At 36.9% G+C, this 20,979-nt stretch overlaps 1 protein-coding gene across 2 annotated transcripts in view; it reads right to left on the bottom strand.

Annotated features, from left to right (window-relative positions):
- Positions 1 to 3,377: 3,377 nt before the first annotated feature.
- ZNF566 (zinc finger protein 566) overlaps positions 3,378 to 20,979 on the bottom strand; it is a 38,218-nt gene continuing 20,616 nt past the window's right edge. For both annotated transcript variants that reach the window (XM_082367398.1, XM_082367399.1), the window contains exon 5: positions 3,378 to 5,023. In XM_082367398.1, coding sequence (XP_082223524.1) covers positions 3,999 to 5,023 — 1,025 coding nt within the window. In that variant the 3' untranslated portion in view covers positions 3,378 to 3,998. The remainder of the gene's footprint in view (positions 5,024 to 20,979) is intronic.

Below are 20,979 nucleotides of genomic sequence, written 5' to 3'. Positions count from 1 at the left end.
AATTGGCTTTATTTCTGGATGAGAACAAGCCAACATACTATATTACACCATATGTAATAATCAGTCCAAATGGATTAAGTGTTAAATCTGTGTGTGTACATACCCACATAAACGAAAAACTGTACTTTTTTCCTTTATCCTCCTGTCCTCTGAAATTTTCTACAAGCAATACTTTTCTAAGAAACATGGAAAACATTGGAAATGTTTTGGGAAACCTATTTTATAGAAATAAAATAAATAGACAAGAATATAATATATGAATGTTTATTGCAGCACTAATTTTAAATGGCAAAGAAGAGGAGATAATATGAAATATCACAACTGCGGAAATACTGTAGTTGAGTAGTATTGGTACAAGCATACTGTGGAATATACTGTAACCGTTAAAACAACTAAGTTCAATCATCATTTACTGACTTGAAAGAAAATCCAAAATGTACTGTTGAATGTAAAAAAGCAAATTACAGAGAAATGTATAAAGTATCATCCATTTTTGGGGGTAAAAAATACTAAAATAATTTATTTGTGTTACTGTTTAAGCATGAAGAAATATATGGGGGAGATACACGAGGTTTAGACATTACTCAGAAGGAAATGGACAGAGGGGAAGGGAGTGAGGAATGGAGAGGAGCAGAGATACTGTTTTTTTCTTTTTACTGGCATTGTTTCATTGGTTCGAGTGCAAATGCATTACTTGTGTAATTTTAGATGAGGAACTCAATAAATGACTTTAAAATGACATAAGAATATAAAATTCCACTTAGTTCTCATTTTAGTGTAATGCAAAATATTAGAACAAAACAGCCTCGTCTTTACTAATTCTTCCAGCTGCAGATATGTTGCTCACTCTACTTATCTCAAATTGATTATTAAATATTTTACTTCTTCATGCCTCGTAAAAAATAAAGTAGCTCAATGTTTTGTTTTGTTTTTTAAAGTCCTCTAATATGGGATCTAAGAAAAAAGAGAGTGGGGCATAGAAGGACAGATCTATAGTAACTTTGGATATATGGATTTTCCTTCCACAGAATGGTACCATTCAGTGTAGGAAGCTGCTTGCTGAGCATGAAAATTGAGGAACAGTAAAAGCCCATCTCAAACACTAACCTAAACCTAAACAAAGCTAAGCTGTGGGACACATTTTTTTTTAAATTTCAGGATTTCTTAAGAAACTTTAGTAGGCTTCCACACTATAATGGCAGAGGTGAGTAGTTGCAACAGAAATAGTATGACATACAGAGGGTAAAATATTTATTTTCCGGCCCTTTACAGAAAGTTTGCTGACCCTTGGTCTGAAACAGAATGCATAATTCCAGTGACATATTTGCTGCTAGAGTGATGGTCTGACTATTTATTTTTCTCAATAGGTTAACTCTTTATTCTTATTTTCAGTTGTGTGTTTATAGTTATATAGCTCAAGAATGGGATTACAACATATAAAATATACCCTAGTTTTTAAATGACATGATGCTGAGAATAAAAAACTGCATGTAGAAAATATGGGACTGGATCAAGTCCTTAAAAAAAAACTATATTTGGAGCTTAGCTACTTTATCTCTGAAAATACTTTTCACATCTAATAAATTCCAGGTAAATTATCTTGTATTTCACTATTCCCCTGCCGCCCTTAAGTTTCCTTGGGGCTAAGGGATTTGCACTATTAAAAACTCCTCCTGTGAGCCTTTTGCACGCTCACTGCTCTAGTGTCCAGAACAAAAGTAAGCTATGGGTCACTTGCTACTTGCAGCGTCAATATATCTTTGGTCCATACCATGTTTAAAAAAAAACCAAACAAAACCCTAGCTGCCATTTAAAAAATCAAGGGCTATCACATACTGAAAAAATGTAGATTTCTGGATTTTCCCCAAAAGTCAGAACAGCTGGCAAAACAAGGCCTGCATTTTCTCATAGCACTCATTAGCTGGAACTGGGCACTGAGGATCCTCTTCAGTTACTGTCCCAATGCAGGTTCATTTCTGTTCATTTAATAGATACCTACAGTTTGCTATTTTCTTTAGTATGCTTGTATATATCTTCATGGATGACCCTGAAAAATAGCTTCCTGTTTGTGTTCTCCTAATCCATATCTAACATCAGGATTATGTTAGAGTATGTTATGAGATGTCTACTTCTATATAACAAATAGTTCCTTGAATACTTGATAAAGTCTTGCCTGTTCTCATCACAAGAAAAAACATTCTGTAAGTATGCATGGTGGTGGATGTTAACTAGACTTATTATGCTGGTCATTTTCCAATGTATACAAACATCAGATTATTATGTTGTGCACCTGAAACTAATATAATGTTGGTATCAATTATACCCCAATTTTTTTAAAAAAGAGTTCTGCCTGAAAAGAAATTGGGTTTGATGCTTCATTAGTAATAGCTACTATATCTCACGCTAAATTTCCCCTTTTACCTGTGTTTATGAGTCTCCCAAGAGTTCTAATTCTCTTTGAGTCAATACTGTAATTTTTATTTTCCTAAAAAATAATTTTGTTTAGGTTTTCAAATGTATTGGAAGTACTGTATTCAGTATAACATTTAAAATCAGTCACTATAAGGTTTCTCTTTATGTACATATGCATATTCATTTTCAAACATAATGCTGTGTCTTTTCATATTTTTTCATCAGTGTCACCAATGTTTTGTCTATATTATCGTCTGTCTTTATATTAGGCATTATATGATGTAGTGAAAAGGACACCAGTCTGAATACAGCGTTTCCTACTCATTACAAACATTACTTTCCCCACCAACACCCAGGATTACTTCATGTTCCATAGGAAGTAACTGATAATGGAAAATTTCTTAATTCATTACCCTCAATGGGTCTTTCTTCAATTATCTATCCTGTCTGATGTTGAGTAAGGTCTGTAGAAACAGTTGCTTTTCAACAAATAATACTAATAATGACAACAGTGAATACAATTAACAATGACCAACATTCTGTGGGTATCTATTTATTATATGACAGGCACAATTCTAAGCACTTTGTGTCTCTTTATTTGATCTTCACACAAAATTATGAGGTAGGTATTATAATTATCCCCATTTTATAATTTCTATCAAAACATATATGTATAAAAACATAGAAAAATGCTCAGGAAGGATAAATACTAAACAGGGAGGGATATGGGTACAAGGATAGTGGTCAAAGGCCTTACTTGTAATGTTTAAACCTATTATAAGGAAAATATATGTTGAGGCATTATTTCTGCAATTAAAATAAAAGACCTGACACAAAGATATACCTAGGGAGAATGCCCGTCAGGGCACTGTGTATAATGGCAAAAATGCTGGAGGAAACTACAATGTCTATCAATAAGGATTTGATGAAATGATATTATAGCAACACAAGGAAAACACCATAAAGATAGTAAAGGATCTCTATTTACTGAGTGGTAAGTCATTACATGAACGTTTTTACAACAAGAAAGTCTAAATTTTGTAAAGAGCAAAAGGAATAAGCTATCTTCAAAAATAAAGAGGTCACTGCTCTTGGGTTTTAAAGGTATCTTAAAAATAAAGATATTTTACAAACCATGATATACACAGATGGACTTTACAGTTATATAAATTTAAATGGATTAAAAGATTAAGAATATTACAACTATAGACAAATTGGGGGGAAAATAAAATGAAAATCACAGGATTACATTTCAGCATGTATTCTCTGATGTTTAAGATAAGATTAGAAAGGTGCCAGAAGTGCTGTTGTCATTCTGAGTATTTACTAGACTGAATTACCTGATGGCAAGGGAAATAGGGGCTTTTATTAAATGGCTTCCAAAACATATTCTACTCATAGGGTGTTTCTCCTACATGATTTTTCTTGGGCTGAACAAGCTGTAGTCAGCAAATAAGATGTTTCTACCTTCTTCTATTTAGAGGGATTAATATAGAGATAAATTCTCTTTTGTTGAATAGTTGATGTTAATAGTTTTGAGCTGTAAATAAAAGCATTTGCACACATTTCATATAGTCTATGTTTTATCACCAGTACAAATTTTGATGTTGAATCAGCTGTGAGTCATAATTAAAGGTCTTCCCACATTCCCTATATTCATAGGGTTTCTCACTAGTATGAATTCTATGATGACTAATAAGTTGTGAACTCTGAGAATAGGCTTTCCCACATATCTTACATTCATAGGGCTTCTCACCAGTATGAATTCTCTGATGTCGAGTAAGGTCTGAACCAGAACGAAAAGCCTTTTCACATTCCTTACATTCATAGGGTTTCTCACCTGTGTGAATTCTCTGATGTTTAATAAGTTGTGAACTCTGACTAAAGGCATTGCCACATTCCTTACATTCATAGGGTTTCTCCCCTGTATGAATTCTCTGATGTTGAGTAAAGTTTGAGCCACTACTAAAGGCCTTCCCACATTCTTTACATTCATAGGGCTTTTCACCAGTGTGAATTCTCTGATGTCGAGTGAAGTTGGAGCCACTACTAAAGGCCTTTCCACATTCCTTACATTCATAGGGTTTCTCACCAGTGTGAATTCGGTGATGTCGAGTAAGGTCTGAGCCACAAATAAAGGTTTTTCCACATTCCTTACATTCAAAGGGTTTCTTGCCAGTATGAATTTTCTGATGATGACTGAGTCTTGAGGGATGTCTAAAGGCCTTTCCACATTCCTTACATTCATAGGGTTTCTCAACAGTATGAATTATCTGATGGGTGGTAAGCTGTGAGTCATGTCTAAAGGTTTTCCTATATTCCTTAGTTGCACAGTATTTCTCTTTATTACTAATGATTTGCTGTAATGTAAAGGATGGATGTTGACTAAAAGTGGGCATGCCTTCATGGGTGAATATCAGTTGACTGAAATGTCCCTCCTGAGAGCCATGTTGTTTCTCAAACTGGCCATTACATTCCCAATCATCTCTGAAACTAGAGCACTGAAGGTCATGTCTTGTAAGTCTTTCCATTATCTCCCACTGGGCTGACTCTATTTCATAAATTTCCTTCTTCAGAAATAATTTCTTGGTCTCACATCTTGACTCCAGGACTGAAAGAAAATATGAAAGCAATCACTCACATTTTTCTTGTTTGGGAGAAATAAAACTTCAATTAAAATGGGAGAATTAAACTGAAATTTAAAAAAATGGACAAGAAAAGAAGAGTGAAGAGAGATGACATAGTAAGGTGAGGACAGTAAGTAAGCCACTGGTTTCTAAACGTTGCTATAAATCAGAATTACTTACGGGAGCTTGCTAAATATACAGATGCCTTAGACTCCCTTGTTACAGGATGGCTCTAATCATACATACACACACACAAAATCTCACAGCATATGCAAACACACATATAGCGCAGAGCATGAACTGTAAAATAAGGGGAATGATCATACCACTTAATAGGGTGGTTGTCAGGATTAAATGAATATGTCTAAGGGAGAATGTCCAGGGGTTGGCAAACTATGTACTGCAGCCCTGCAATAATTTTTATAAGTAAAGTTTTACTGGAACACAGCCACATTTATTCATTTACGTATTGTCTATGGCTGTTTTTGAGCTACAGTTGCAACAGAGACCACATTGACTGCAAGCCTAAAATATTTATTATCTGGCCTGTTGAAAAGTTTGCCAGGCCCTGGTTAGATCTGTGTTGTCCATTACAGTAGCTACTAGCATATATGTCTATTTGAATTTAACATAATTAAGATTAAATAAAAATTCAAATTCAGTTCCTCAATGGCAATATCCACATTTCTAGTGTTAGAAATAGCCAAATATAGCCAATGTCTACCATACTGGAAATCACAAACATCAGACATTTCCACCATTGCTGAAAATTCTAGATTAAGTAACTAGAGGCTTAGGTTCTCTTCAACCAATGACAGGGAAACAGAAGGTGGCAATCCAGATGGGAGAGTACCTTAAGAAAAGTCAGGTGCTGAATGAACCTAGCATGAGTGTTATATAGGGAGGATTTTCTGTGGCTCGATATGGTATATGCTTGAGGTTTGATGAAAATACTATGCCTTGGAATTCTGTGATTCTGAACTTAGGAAAAAAGAGGAGAGGACTTAACAAGTGCACAAGCACTGTAGTAGTGATGACCAACTGACAGGAAGGGCATTTGTAGGTTCAAAGAGAAGTGAAAAGAATATAATGGGAGGCAGTGTATTGTTATTGAAAGATCAGAGGTACAAGATTCAGTTGTATGAGTTTTGAACTCAAACTCAGTTAATTACAAGCTTTGTTTTCTTGGGCAAATTAGTTCATCTTTCTGAGTTCCCAAGTGTCTGTCTCTATGATAGGAATAACTAACTCTTATAATCATTGTGAGGACTGGGAATACTACATGAAAAAATACTTGGTATTAAATAATTATTTAGTATTTGGGAGATAATATTATGGAAGAATTTCCATATAAAAATAGGGATGTTAGGCAAGTGAAGTGTTTTGAAGACCACACTATGGACCCAGAGGAAAAACCTCAAGCCAAAAAAGTGAAGATCATTCTAGTACCATCTTATTCATCTTCCTCTCATATAATTATTTAGCAAATACTGTTTAATATTGCTCCTAAATATATCCTGACACTCTTCCCTTTATATTCAAGATAATACCTAATATGAAATATCTCTCCCTTGGAATACTGGAATAGCCTCCAACCTAGTTTCTCCACTTGAGGTTTGTAGTCTTGAATCCATGTCACTAGAATGGCATTAGCCTGCCAATGCTCCGCTTAAAATCCTTTGGTGGTTTCCTATACGATATTGCTCTTACAATAAAAGTCAAACTCCTGAATGTGGTCTACAAAACTCTGAATGATCTGGTTCCTGCCTACCTTTCAACCAAATCTCACACCATGCTCCATTTTGGTTTCTAAGCTCCATCCACATTGGTCCTATTTTATAGTTCTTCAAATGCTCCTAACTATTAGTCCCTGTTTAGACCTTTCTAGGTACTTTTCCTTATGTATAGAAGGCATTTTCTTTTACTCTTGGCCTTGGTAACTATTACTTATTTTCCAAATCTCTACATAAAGGTCATACTTTTTGAGGTCTTCTCTGATCCTATGACCAAATTACACCCTCCTTGTAATTATATTTTTAGCAATCTGTTCTCTTCCTTGACAGGATTTTCATAATTTGTAATTACATACTTATTTAGGTTCATTTACTATCTTATCCTTCAATAGGTCTTATGTTCTGTGAAGGCAAGGAAAATGTCTATTGTCTTCATCAATGTGTATCCAACTCTGAGCATGGCACATGGTACATATTGGAAGATCAACAAATATTTACTGACTGACTCAATTAGAAAGTATTTAAATATATACTCCTTAATGAAAAATGTCTAAAAATTTCCTCTAGGGAAAAAGGACAGGGACTTCCCTGGTGGCGCAGTGGTTAAGAATCCACCTGCCAATGCAGGGGACACAGGTTCAATCCCTGGTCCGGGAAGATCCCACATGCCGCAGAGCAACTAAGCCCATGTGCCACAACTACTGAGCCTGCGCTCTAGAGCCCGTGAGCCACAACTACTGAAGCCCGTGCATCTAGAGCCTGTGCTCCGCAACAACAGAAGCCACTGCAATGAAAAGCCCGCACACCGCAACGAAGAGCAGTCCCTGCTCGCTGCAACTAGAGAAAGACTGCACACAGCAACGAAGACCCAACGTGGCCAAAAAAATTAATTAATTAAAAAAAAAAGGACACACTTTTTGCAAATATGGTACATTGGATATATGCATTTATTACTGCTCTTTCATGAAGTGCCACTAAAGACAGTAATGAGATTCAACAAAAGAAGAAACTCCATGAGGACAATGAGAGTGGGGAAAAAAAAGGGCATCAACAAAAATTTGGAAACTAGAGAATAGATCGAATAGTAATAAATGATGTATTAACCTTGAGCCTTGAAACCTAAGTCACAGATTAGTCTTATTGTAGAATACCAGATATTTTCAAGAATGCAATCACCAGATACCCTTGAAACTAGGGTGCATAAGGGTTGCAAAAAGGATAATTAACTGAAAATCTATAAGAAACAGACAGACTGCAGATTCTCAAACCTACTCCATATAGCAGGCTGATTCCACAGTCCACTATACCCAAAAGCTCTCAAGAATCGGGCAGCCATGCTTATATTATTAATTCCAGAAAGAAAGTAGAGGAACCCATTCTGGAGAAAATCAGCCCAAGAGAAAAGACCTGATAGGTGGTGTCAGCCAATGAACTGTTCTAGGCAGATCACGCTACAGTGACTACCACCAATAAATCTACAAATCCTGTCACAAATAAGCTCAAATCAGCTTTTTAATGCCACAGTTTTATATGAGCAAATAGCTTTGAGTCACTAGCTATTTCAGGAAAACATTAAATATAAGAGCTTAAGGGACTTCCCTGGTGGCGCAGTGGTTAAGAATCTGCCTGCCAATGCAGGGGACACGTGTTCGAGCCCTGGTCCGGAAAGATCCCCCATGCCATGGAGCAACTAAGCCCATGCACCACAACTACCGAGCCTGCGCTCTAGAGCCCATGAGCCACACTACTGAGCCTGCGTGCCACAACTACTGAAGCCCACGTGCCTAGAGCCCGTGCTCGGCAACAAGAGAAGCCACCACAATGAGAAGCCTGCGCACCACAACGAAGAGTAGCCCCCACTCGCCACAACTAGAAAAAGTCAGCACACAGCAACGAAGACCCAACACAGCCAAAAATAAATAAATTAATTAAAAACAAAAACAAAAAAAACATAAGAGCTTAAAATACACAAAGAGAAACAGGAGAGACAATGGAGGAAAAAAACCAAAATTCAAAAGAAGAATGCTTCTAAAAAAAAAAGAAAAGAAAAGAATGCTTCTAAAAACAATATTATATAGCAATTCCATAAGAAAATGATGTCAGAAAAAGAAATACTGAAAAATTTTTTTAAATAAAAATACAAAGATGAGAACTTAATAAAACCTCACGGAAAGTACAACATAAAAAGAGAGATGGAACAAGAAAAAAAAAAAAAAGAGCAGATACAAACTACTATATATAAAATAGATAAACAACAAGGTCCTACTGTATAGCACAGAGAACTATATGAAAAAATAATATGTATATATACATGTATAACTGAATCACTTCACTGTACACCAGAAACTAACACAACATTGTAAATCAACTATACTTCAATTTAAAAAAAAGAAAAAGAAATTCTAGAGATAGCACAAAAAATTTAAGATCTGAATTACAAGTGTTCAATCATTCAAAAAATTTAATGAGCTCTTACTATGTGTCAGACATGGTGCCAAGCACTGGACATAAAAAATGATCAATCAACATTTGAAACATAGAGAACACAGAAAAAGAGAAAACAATGCGGAACAAATGATCAACAAAATAACAGAAGAAAATTTCAGAGATTTTTAGTTTCTGGAATAAGTGAGTGCCCTGGTACAAGAAAGAATAAAATCAACACCATGATACCTCAACACGAAATATTAGAACATCATAAATAAATAACAAATGCTAAAAGCTTCCGAAGAGATTAAACAGGTCACTTAAAAGAATTAAGAACCTGAATGGGTTTTGGACTTCTCCACAACACTAGATAATAGAAGATTTTAGAAATCCTTGGAGCAATGCCTTTAAAAAGTTGAAGTCAGTTTTTCCACCTAAAATGACATCTCCAGTCAAATTATCAATCAAATTATGAGAGTGAAATGAAAACATTTTTATTCATGAAAGGATTCACAAAATATACTTTCTATTTACTTCTTTTGCATCCTTCCTTTGGTTGCTTTTGAAAGATGTGCTTCAGAATAATAAGAAAACAAATCAAGAAGGAGGAAGGCAAGAGATCCAACAGTCTAGGTATACAAAAGTATCCAAGGCATGCAAATACAGAAGAGAATCAAAACGAATTCAAAGGGGGGGAGTTAAGGGAATCAAAGGGATGATCCTAAGGGAATCCACTGGATGATAATAAAGGAAAATTCTAAAATAAAGCTATGTTACAATCACACCTGGGGAGGAAGAACAGAGGATTAGAGGAGGGATATCTCAGTTAAAAAACAAACCACAGAACTGGAGAAAATATTTGCAAATGAAGCAACTGACAAGGGATTAATCTCCAAAATACACAAACAGCTCATACAGCTCAATATCAAAAAATCAAACAACCCAATCAAAAAATGGGTGGAAGATCTAAATAGACACTTCTTCAAAGACGACATACAGATGGGCAAAAAACACATGAAAATACGCTCAATATCACTAATTATTAGAGAAATGCAAATCAAAACTACAATGAGGTATCACCTCACACTGGTCAGAATGGCCATCATCAAAAAATCTACAAACAGTAAATGCTGGAGAGGGTGTGGAGAAAAAGGAACCCCCCTACACTGTTGGTGGGAATGTAAATTGGTACAGCCACTATGGAGAACAGTATGGAGGTCCCTTAAAAAACTAAAAATAGAGCTGCCATATGACCCAGCAATCCCACTCCTGGGCATATATCCGGAGAAAACCATAATTCAAAAGGATGCATGAATGAACCCAATGTTCATTGCAGCACTATGTACAATAGCCAGGACATGGCAGCAACCTAAATGTCCATCAACAGAGGAATGGATAAAGGAGATGTGGTACACATATACAATGGAATATTACTCCGCCATAAAAAGAAACGAAATAATGCCATTTGCAGTGACATGGATGGACCTAGAGATTGTCATAGAGTAAAGTAAGTCAGAAAGAGAAAGACAAATATCGTATAATATCACTTATAGGTGGAATCTAGAAAAATGGTACAGATGAACTTATTTGCAAAGCACAGAGTCACAGACGTAAAAAATAAACTTATTGTTACCAAGGGGGGGGGGTGGGATGAATTGGGAGATTGGGACTGACATATATTCACTACTATATATAAAACAGAAAATGAGTGAGAATATACTGTATAGCACAGGGAACTCTACTCAGTGCTCTGTGGTGACCTAAATGGGAAGGAAATCTAAAAAAGAGTGGATAGGGGACTTCCCTGGCAGACCAGTGGTTAAGACTCTGCCTTCCAATGGAGGGGGTGCAGGTTCTATAGGGAAGCTAAGATCCCACATGCCTCAGGGCCAAAAAACCAAAACAAAACAGAAGCAACACTGTAACAAATTCAATAAAGGTGTTAAAAATGGTCCACGTGAAAAAAAAATCTTTAAAAAATTAAAACAAAAAAATTTAAAAAATAAAAGAGTGGATATATGTATAACTGATTCACTTTCCTGTACAATAGAAATACAACATTGTAAAGCCATTATACTCCAATAAAAATTAAAAACAAAAAAAATAAAGGACACACCAGGCTAGTATACAAAAACAAAAACAACAAAACAAAACAATACCCCACAGTTACCTGATGTGTCTGAAAAGAGATTAGTGACAGATAAACAGAAAACTAAGCAAACTCTCAATTAAGACAAGGTTTAACTCCATGGTAAAGAAAAGTTGTACAAGGAGTGAAATGTGACTACAGAGCTCAGCAACAAAAAACATTTACATAGTCAGTGAGTGAATTGAACAACAATTTAATTACAATTGTGATATAGTATATATGGAGGATTATATATACTATATACAGTATATATGGAGGATGAGGAAAGAGTATATGAAGTAAGCTAAATCTTCAAATTCCACAGTGAAAAGTGAATCATCACTATAACTAGAATTAACTCTTGAAAAAAAATTCTCAGAAGAGAAAAGATAGAAATGGTGACCCACCCCCCCCCAAAAATATGACAGGGTCATGGGGAAGGAAAATTATATAGGAAATAAAATAAATGTGAAATATGAGTTCCAGAAGGAGAATATGGTGATGATGCAAAACCAACAATAAGACAAATTCCCAGAGTCAAAGAAAACTCTTAGTAATCAGATGGTTCCTTTCTGTGCTGAGCAGAATTTATGAGGAAAGACTTTTTGTTTTTGTTCTTTTAAATTTATTTATTTACTTATTTGGATGTGTCGGGTCTTAGCTGCGGCAGGCAGACTCCTTAGTTGTGGCTCGTGGGCACCTTAGTTGCAGCTCACCAGCTTCTTAGTTGTGACATGTGGGCTCCTTAGTTGCAGCTCATGGGCTCCTTAATTGTGGCTCGCCAGCTCCTCATTTGTAGCATGCGAACTCTTAGTTGCGGCATGCATGTGGGATCTAGTTCCTGGACCAGGGATCGAACCCAGGCCCCCTGCATTGGGAGCACAGAGTCTTAACCACTGTACCACCAGGCAAGTCCCAAGGAAAGAGTTTTAACTAGATATACCTTGGTAGAATTTCTGAGGTTCAAAGAAAAAGATAACTCTATATAAGTAGAAACCCAATGAATCAAGTTGTATCCTATTCACATGTTTGTGTTTGGTGTTGCCCCAATAGTTCTCTAAAGTTTTGAATTAGTTACCAGTGTTGACATATCAGGAGATTTAATACAGAAATCTGGATTTCTGCCTTTCCTTGAAGGACCAGATTATGCGGCAGCACTAGGCCTGTATTCTCATGACTGCTGTCTCCTAGACTTAACAAGTGCTTACTCCTTTGAGACAGGGTACAGACTCTCTCTCATTACCCACTGTCCCCACTATTTCCTAGCCCCACATGGATGCTCAGGCCAGAGTTTCAGTTGCCATGTACATTTGCAATATTGTCTTTTTAAATTTTACTTGCATTTCTGAAGAGATTTGCAGGCTATGGAATTCTGGGTTGACAGTCCTTTAGCAAATAAAATATTGTTCCACTTTTTGCTGACCTCCATGGTTTATGAAGATAAATCTAGTCATTCAAATCTTTGTTTCCCTACAAGTAACACATTATTTTTCTATGGTTCTTTCATTTACTATGGTCCTTTTGGGACTTCAGTGACATAAATATGAAAGCTTTGTTGTTGTCCCACATGTCCCTGAGTCACTCTTTTTAAGTTTTCAATCTTTTTTCTGTTACTCATATTGGCTAATTTCTCTTGATCTACCTTCTAGTTCACTAATTTCCCTCTGTTCTCTCCATTCTCCTATTGAGCCTATCCAGTGAGTTTAAAAATTTTTGGCCATTGTATTTTTCAGTTCTAAAATTTCCATTTGTTTCTTTTTATATTTTCTTTAAATTGTATTTTTTTTTTGCTATTGAGTTGTATGAGTTCTGTGTGTTTGCGTGTGTGTGTGTGTGTGTGTGTGTGTGTATAAAACAGATATTAACTCCTTATTAAATATATGATTTGCAAATATTTTCTCTCATTCAGTAGGCTGACTTTTTCACTTATGGTTTCCTTTTCTGTGCAGATTTTTAGTTGGATGTCATCCCATTTGTTAATTTTTGCTTTTGTTGCCTTTGCTTTGGTGTCATATCCAAAAAAATACAAGACTAATGTCAAGGAGCTTACCCTCTGTGTTTTCTTCTAGGAGTTTTATGGTTTCAGGTCTTGTATTCAAGTCTTCAATCCATACTGAGTTGATTTTTGTGTAAGGTGTCAGACAGTGGTCCAGTATTTCCAATACCACTTATTGAAGAGACTGTCCTTTTCCCATTGTATATTCTTGGCTTTTTCATTTTAACTGACCATATACATGTGGGTTTATTTCTTGGCTCTCTTTTGTTCCATTGATTTATGTGTTTGTTTTTATGCCAATACCATACTATTTTTACTACAGTTTTGTAATCTAGTTTGAAATCAAGAGGCATGATGCCTCCAGCTTTGTTCTTCTTTCTCAAGATTACTTTGACAATTTAGAATCTTTTGTAGGTTTCATACAAATTTTAGAATTGTTTGTTCTATTTCTCTGAAAGATGCCTTGGAATTTTGATAGGGAGTGCACTGAACCTGTAGACTACTTTGGGTTGTATGAACATTTTAACAATATTAATTCTTCCAATCCATGAAAATGGAATAGCTTTCCATTTATTTGTGACTTCTTCAATTTCTTTTATCAGTGTCTTATAGTTTTCAATGTACAGGTCTTTTCACCTCCTTAGTTAAATTTATTTCTAGGTACTTTATTCTTTTTTTTCTTGATGCACTTGTAAATGAGATTTTTTTCTTAATTTCTCTTTCTGAGTGTTCATTACTAGTCTATAGACATGCAACTGATTTTTGTATGTGGATTTTGTATCCTGCAACTTTACTGAATTCATTTATTAATTCTAACAGTTTTTCTAAAAACAGAATTACCATATGATCCAGCAATCCCGCTCCTGAGCATTTGGATTAGACAAAACTCTAATCCAAAATGATACATGCACCTCTGTGTTCACAGCAGCACTATTCACAACAGCCAAGACATGGAAACAATCTAAATTTCCATCGACAGAGGAACGGATAAAGAAGATGTGGTAAATATATACAATGGAATACTACTCAGCCATAAAAAAGAATGAAATAATGCCATTTGCAGCAACATAGGTGCAACTAGACATGATCATACTAAGCGAAATCAGAAAAGGAAAGACAAATACCACATGATATCACTTATATGTGGAATCTAAAATATGACACAAATAAACCTATCTATGAAACAGAAACACACTCACGGACATAGAGAACAGACTTGTGGTTGCCAAGGGGGAGAGGATTTGGGAAGGGATGGAATGGGAGGTTGGGGTTAGCAGATGTAAGCTATTATATATGGAATGGATAAACAACAAGGTCCTGCTGTATAGCACAGAGAACTATATTCAGTATCCTATGATAAACCATAATGGAAAAGAGTAGTAAAAAAATGTATATATAGGACTTCCCTGGTTGCACAGTGGTTAAGAATCTACCTGCCAATGCAGGGGACACGGGTTCGAGCCCTAGTCCGGGAACATCCCATGTGCCACGGAGCAACTAAGCCCGTGCGCCACAACTACTGAGCCTGCGCTCTAGAGCCCGTGAGCCACAACTGCTGAGCCCGCGTGCCACAACTAGTGAAGCCCACGTGCCTAGAGCCTGTGCTCCACAACAAGAGAAGCCACTGCAATGAGAAGCCCGCACACCGCAACAAAGAGCAACCCCCACTTGCCGCAATTAGAGAAAGCCCGTGCACAGCAATGAAGACCCAATGCAGCCAAACAAAATAAATAAATAAAATATTAAAAAAAAGAAAACATTAATAGTGCTTTAAAAAAAGTATATATGTATAACTGAACCACTTTGCTGTACAGCAGAAATTAACACATTGTAAATCAACTATACGTCAATAAAAATAAATAAATAAGGGGCTTCCCTGGTGGCGCAGTGGTTGAGAGTCTGCCTGCCAATGCAGGGGACACGGGTTCGAGCCCTGGTCTGGGAAGATCCCATATGCCGCGGAGCGACTAAGCCCGTGAGCCACAATTACTGAGCCTGCGCGTCTGGAGCCCGTGCTCTGCAACAAGAGAGGCCGCGATAGTGAGAGGCCCGCGCACCGCGATGAAGAGTGGCCGCTTGCCGCAACTAGAGAAAGCCCTCGCAGAGAAACGAAGACCCAACACAGCCATAAATAATAAATAAATAAATTTTTTAAAAAAAAATAAATAAATAATTCTAACATTTTTTTTAGTGGAGTCTTTGGGATTTTCTATATATAATATCATGTTATCTGCAAATAGTGACAGTTTTACTTCTTCCTTTCTGATTTGGATGACTTATATTTCTTTTTCTTCCGTAGTTGCTCTGGCTTAGACTTCCGGTACTATGTTGAATAAAAGTGGTGAGAGTGGGGATCCGTGTCTCGTTCCTGATCTTAAAGGAAAAGCTTTCAATTTTTTACCACTGAGTATGATGTTAGCTGTGGGCTTGTCACAAATGGCCTTTAGTATGCTGAGATATGTTCCCCCTTTGTTCAGAGTTTTTATCATGAATGGATGTTGACAAAAAACAACATAAATGAAATTTTACTTAATTTTAAAATTTATATGAAAGACCAAAAAGACAAGTATAACCAAATACTTCTGAAGAAAAAGGTGGAGGGACCTGTCCCATCAGAGATCAGGACTTTTGATAAAAGCAAGAGTAATTAGGACAGGTATAGATAAAAAGGCCAATGGAATAAGAGTGACCTATGTATACATGGAGTTTTAATATGTGACTGTGGATCAGTGGAAAACAAATGGACTCTTCATTCAGTGGTGCAAAAATAATTTGTTTTCTCTACGGGGAAAAAATTATAACTGATCTCATACCATTTGTGAAAATCAACTCCAGTTACATTAACAGGGCTTTAATAAGAGAGTAAAAACATAAACATTCTTGGAAGAAAAAACAGGAGAAAATGGGGCTAGGAAAAGGTTTCTTATGACCCCAAAGGTGTGAAGCCTATGAAGGAAAAAAGTAGAATTTTTTAATAAACTTATATAATTATAATTATGTATAATTATATAAAATTATATAATTATATATAATTTAACTATTAAATATATAATGTAACCATAATAACACAAAGAATTACTGTTCATCAAAAGATCATAAAGAAAATGAATAAATAAGCTACCACAGGAAAAGATGTCTATAAAACATGCTACTGACCAAAAATTAGTACCTAGAAAATATATAAGGAATTCCTATAAATTTTAGGAAAAAGACAAATAGTCTAATAAAAAAATGATCAAAATGGCATTATAGGGACTTCTGTGGTGGTCCAGTCGTAGAGAATCCATCTTACAGTGCGGGGGACGTGGGTTTGACCCCTGGTTGGGGAACTGGGACCCCACATGCCACGGGGCAGCTGGGCCCACACGCCACAACTGCTGAGCTCACGCGCCACAAATGCTGAGCTCGTGTGCCACAACTGCAGAGCCCATGCGCCCTGGAGCCTGCATGCCACAACTAGAGAGGAGAGGGCCTGCACACCACAACTGGAGAAAGGCATGCGTGCCACAGTGAGGAGCCTGTGCACCACAGTGGAGGATCCTGAATGCCTCAACGAGGATCCGGTGTGCTGCACCTAAGACCCGACACAGCCAAAAATAAATAATAAATAAATCTTAAAAAAAAAAGTGCAGATTATCAAATCAGATGAAGTGGAACATAGCTGCATTGCAGCTACTGCAATTAAAAGAAGGGAGGGATAGCAGTTTAAAAAAAAAAAATGGCATTACACAGAAGAGACACTATTGGCCAAACATGTGGAAAGATAATCATCTTCAACAATAACCAGGAAAACTCAATTTAAAACAATGAAATAAGACGTTTTTTTTGGCTGCATTGGGTCTTCATTGCTGTGTGCAGCAAGCAGGGACTACTCTTCATTGCGGTACACGGGCTTCTCATTGCGGTGGCTTTTCTTGTTGTGGAGCACGCGCTCTAGGCGCGTGGACCTTAGTAGTTGTGGCATGTGGGCTCTAGAGCACAGGCTCAGTAGTTGTGGTGCATGGTCTTAGTTGCTCTGCGGCACGTGGGATGTTCCCGGACCAGGGCTCGAACCCGTGTCCCCTGCATTGGCAGGCAGATTCTATTCTATTCTACTTATTTATTTATGGCTGCGTTGTGCCTTCATTGCTGTGCATGGGCTTCTCATTGTGGTGGCTTCTCTTCTTGCGGAGCATGGGCTCTAGGTGTGCGGGCTTCAGCAGTTGTGGCACACAGGCTCAGTAGTTGTGGCACATGGGCTTAGTTGCTCCGTGGCATGTGGGATCTTCCCAGACCAGGGATTGAACCCGTGTCCCCTGCATTGGCAGGCGGATTCTTAACCACTGTGCTACCAGGGAAGTCCCAGCAGGCGGATGCTTTTTGTCTTACATCTTTATTGGAGTATAATTGCTTTATAATGGTGTGTTAGTTTCTGCTGTATAACAAAGTGAATCAGCTCTACATACACACATATCCCCTCCCTCTTGCGTCTCCCTCCCACCCTCCCTATCCCACCCCTCTAGGTGGTCACAGAGCACCGAGCTGATCTCCCTGTGCTATGCGGCTGCGGCAGGCAGATTCTTAACCACTGTGACACCAGGGAAGCCCCAAAATGAGATTTTATACTCACCAATCAGATTGTTAAAAAATGAAAAAAATCTTACAATATCAATTACAGGGAAAGATGGTGATACAGACACTTGGAAAACAGTTTGGTATTACCTGGTAAAGCTGAATAAGAAAGTATGCCTATTTAAAGTCAACTGGGCCACACAGCCTGTCTGGTGTGTTTTAATATCCACTAAATTCTCAGACAAAGCCCCAGAAGCCTTTACCCTCTTTTTTGGCTATATGTCTATACAAGCTAAGTGGAATGGAGACTTGAAGTGACTATCTGGAGATATCAGGATCCAACAGGTTAACTGATTTTTTAAAGCAAATTTTAAAAAGTTTAATAAAAATCACTCTTTAAAGGTGGGGGGGAAAAAATGTATGCCAAGACCCAGCAATTATATTCCTAGGTGTATTTCCTAGTAAATCTCTTGTATATGCAAATCTAGAGATTTATATGTTATTATCTTATAATTTTATGTTAATTGTTATATATATCCTATTGTGCATGTACTATATTTTATAAATAACTATACTAATTAAAAAAAAAACTTAGTGGATAAGCTGAAGAGCCAAAAGGTCATACATAACTGAATAATATATTAGTGAATCAATACAAATCGAGGCAAGGAATTCTACGTAAAGGCAGTATAAATGGAAAAAGAGATGAAGAGTTTAAGCCATTGGAGGTGATCCAGATGTTCTAATGTCTGTTTAATAGGCGCTTAAGAGAGAAAAGAGGAAATGGTAGCAAGGTAATGTTTGAAGAGATGACTGCCAAGGATTTCCTATCACAAGAAAAAGATATAACTCCTCAGATTTAAAAATACAACCGGGGGGCTTCTCTGGTGGCGCAGTGGTTGAGAATCTGCCTGCCAATGCAGGGGACACGGGTTCGAGCCCTGGTCTGGGAGGATCCCACATGCCGCGGAGCAACTAGGCCCGTGAGCCACAACTACTGAGCCTGCGCGTCTGGAGCCTGTGCTCCGCAACGGGAGAGGCCGCGATAGTGAGAGGCCCGCGCACCGCGATGAAGAGTGGCCCCCGCTTGCCGCAACTGGAGAAAGCCCTCGCACAGAAACGAAGACCCAACAGAACCATAAATAAATAATAAAATAAATAAATAAATAAATAAATGTCCATTAAAAAAATAAAAAATAAAAATACAACTGGAAGCAAAATATGGCAGAATAAAGGTAACCACACCTGAATATTACAGTAAAAATTTAGCCCCTTAGAAGAAAAGTTTATAAAGGAACAACAATCATACATTGAGAAGAAAACATTGGAGAATATCTTTATGGTCTTATGGTAAGCAAAGGTTTCTTAAACAGGACAAAAAGTACAGATAGCATGATCTGTTTATATAAGATTCAAAAATAGGCCAAGGAAGAATTTCTTACATAAGTCCTAATAAGTGTGAAGCACAAAAGGAAAGATTGATAAATTTGACCAAAATTAAGAACTTCTGTTCACAAAAAGAAACCATAAAGAAAGCTAAAGGACAATTCAGAGTGGAAGAAGATATCAGCAATTTTTAGAACATGGAATATACTCATAAGCAAAATATATAAAGAACTCTTACACATCATTAAGAAAAATACAGGCAATACAACAGAAAAACAGGTAAAAAAGACGAACAGGCAATTGACTAAAGAATTTCAAAAGACGAATAATGATATGAAAATGTGTTCAAGCTCATCAGTAAAAAGGGAAATGCAAATTAAAACCACACTGAAGGGGCTTCCCTGGTGGTGCAGTGGTTGAGAGTCTGCCTGCCAGTGCAGGCGACACGGGTTCGAGCCCTGGTCTGGGAAGATCCCACATGCCTCAAAGCGGCTGGGCCCGTGGGCTACAATTACTGAGCCTGCGCATCTGGAGCCTGCGCTCCGCAACAAGAGGCCGCGATAGTGAGAGGCCCGCGCACCGCGATGAAGAGTGGCCCCCGCTTGCCGCAACTGGAGAAAGCCCTCGCACAGAAACGAAGACCCAACATAAATAAATAAATAAAAATAAAACCACACTGAAGTATCACTATATGCTCAGCAATTGGTAAAAATCTAAGTTTGACAATACCATACATTAGGAAGCATGTGCAACAATGGGAGCTCCTATATACTGCTGGTGGGATTGTAAACTAGTATACGCATTAAAGAAAAGTTGAAAAATGGACAGCTAAAGATATGATGTCTTATGATCCATTCATTTCTATCCTATTCAAATAACATAGAAAATGTTCATAGTAGTGATTTATAACTGTCAAAAACTGGAAACAACCTAACTGCCTATGAAAAGTAGAACTGAAAAATAAACTGTGGTATATTCATATAATCGAATGAATTAACTCTGACTATAAAAAACTGGGTGGCTCTCTTAGGTGGTAAAAGTATAAAGGGACACAAAGATACTATGGACAAAGAGAGATCTGTGCTGATAGTGTTGTAGTTCTTGACCTGGGTGATGGTTCCATGAGAATTCATTCTATAACTGTTTGAATATCTACCTATAGTTTGTTACTTTTCTGTACTTGAGATAATTTCCAATAAAAAGAATTAAAATATATTAAACTGTCTCCTGGGCCTGTCTATCTCTGCAGGTACAAGTGGATAGATGGATAAAAGAAATAGAAAAAGAGGCCCTGAAATACAAACTAACATAAATCAGAACTTATAACTGAACAGGCAGATAAAACAATGATGATATAAGCAGCTGTTCAGTAAATGGTGCTAAAATAAGGTATGGGGGCACGGGAGGGGGGATTGATTTGGACTCTCAATTTACAGCTTATTGTAAAAGAACTTTAAAATGGATTTAAATGCTATTGAAAATAGTAGAAAAATGTTTTAAAAAGAACAAAATATCTATGAAGTTTGTAGAAGTCAGTTAATTTTCTAAAATTAGAAATTGTAATAACCACAAAAGAGCTGACTACAGACACATTAAAGCATACACTTAAAGATGCCAATCCAAATTAAAATTTAAAAAGTAAAAAGCACCCTGTGGAAATGGGTATATAATGTTTTTATTTCATAAAGTCCATAAAAATTGACTGAAAAAAATTAGGAC

Source organism: Balaenoptera borealis (genome assembly GCF_965194805.1).
Source record: "Balaenoptera borealis genome assembly, chromosome: 19".
Classification (NCBI taxonomy): Eukaryota; Metazoa; Chordata; class Mammalia; order Artiodactyla; family Balaenopteridae; genus Balaenoptera; species Balaenoptera borealis.
Note: the sequence above shows the minus strand (reverse complement) of the source record. Positions and strands in the feature narration are given on the sequence as shown.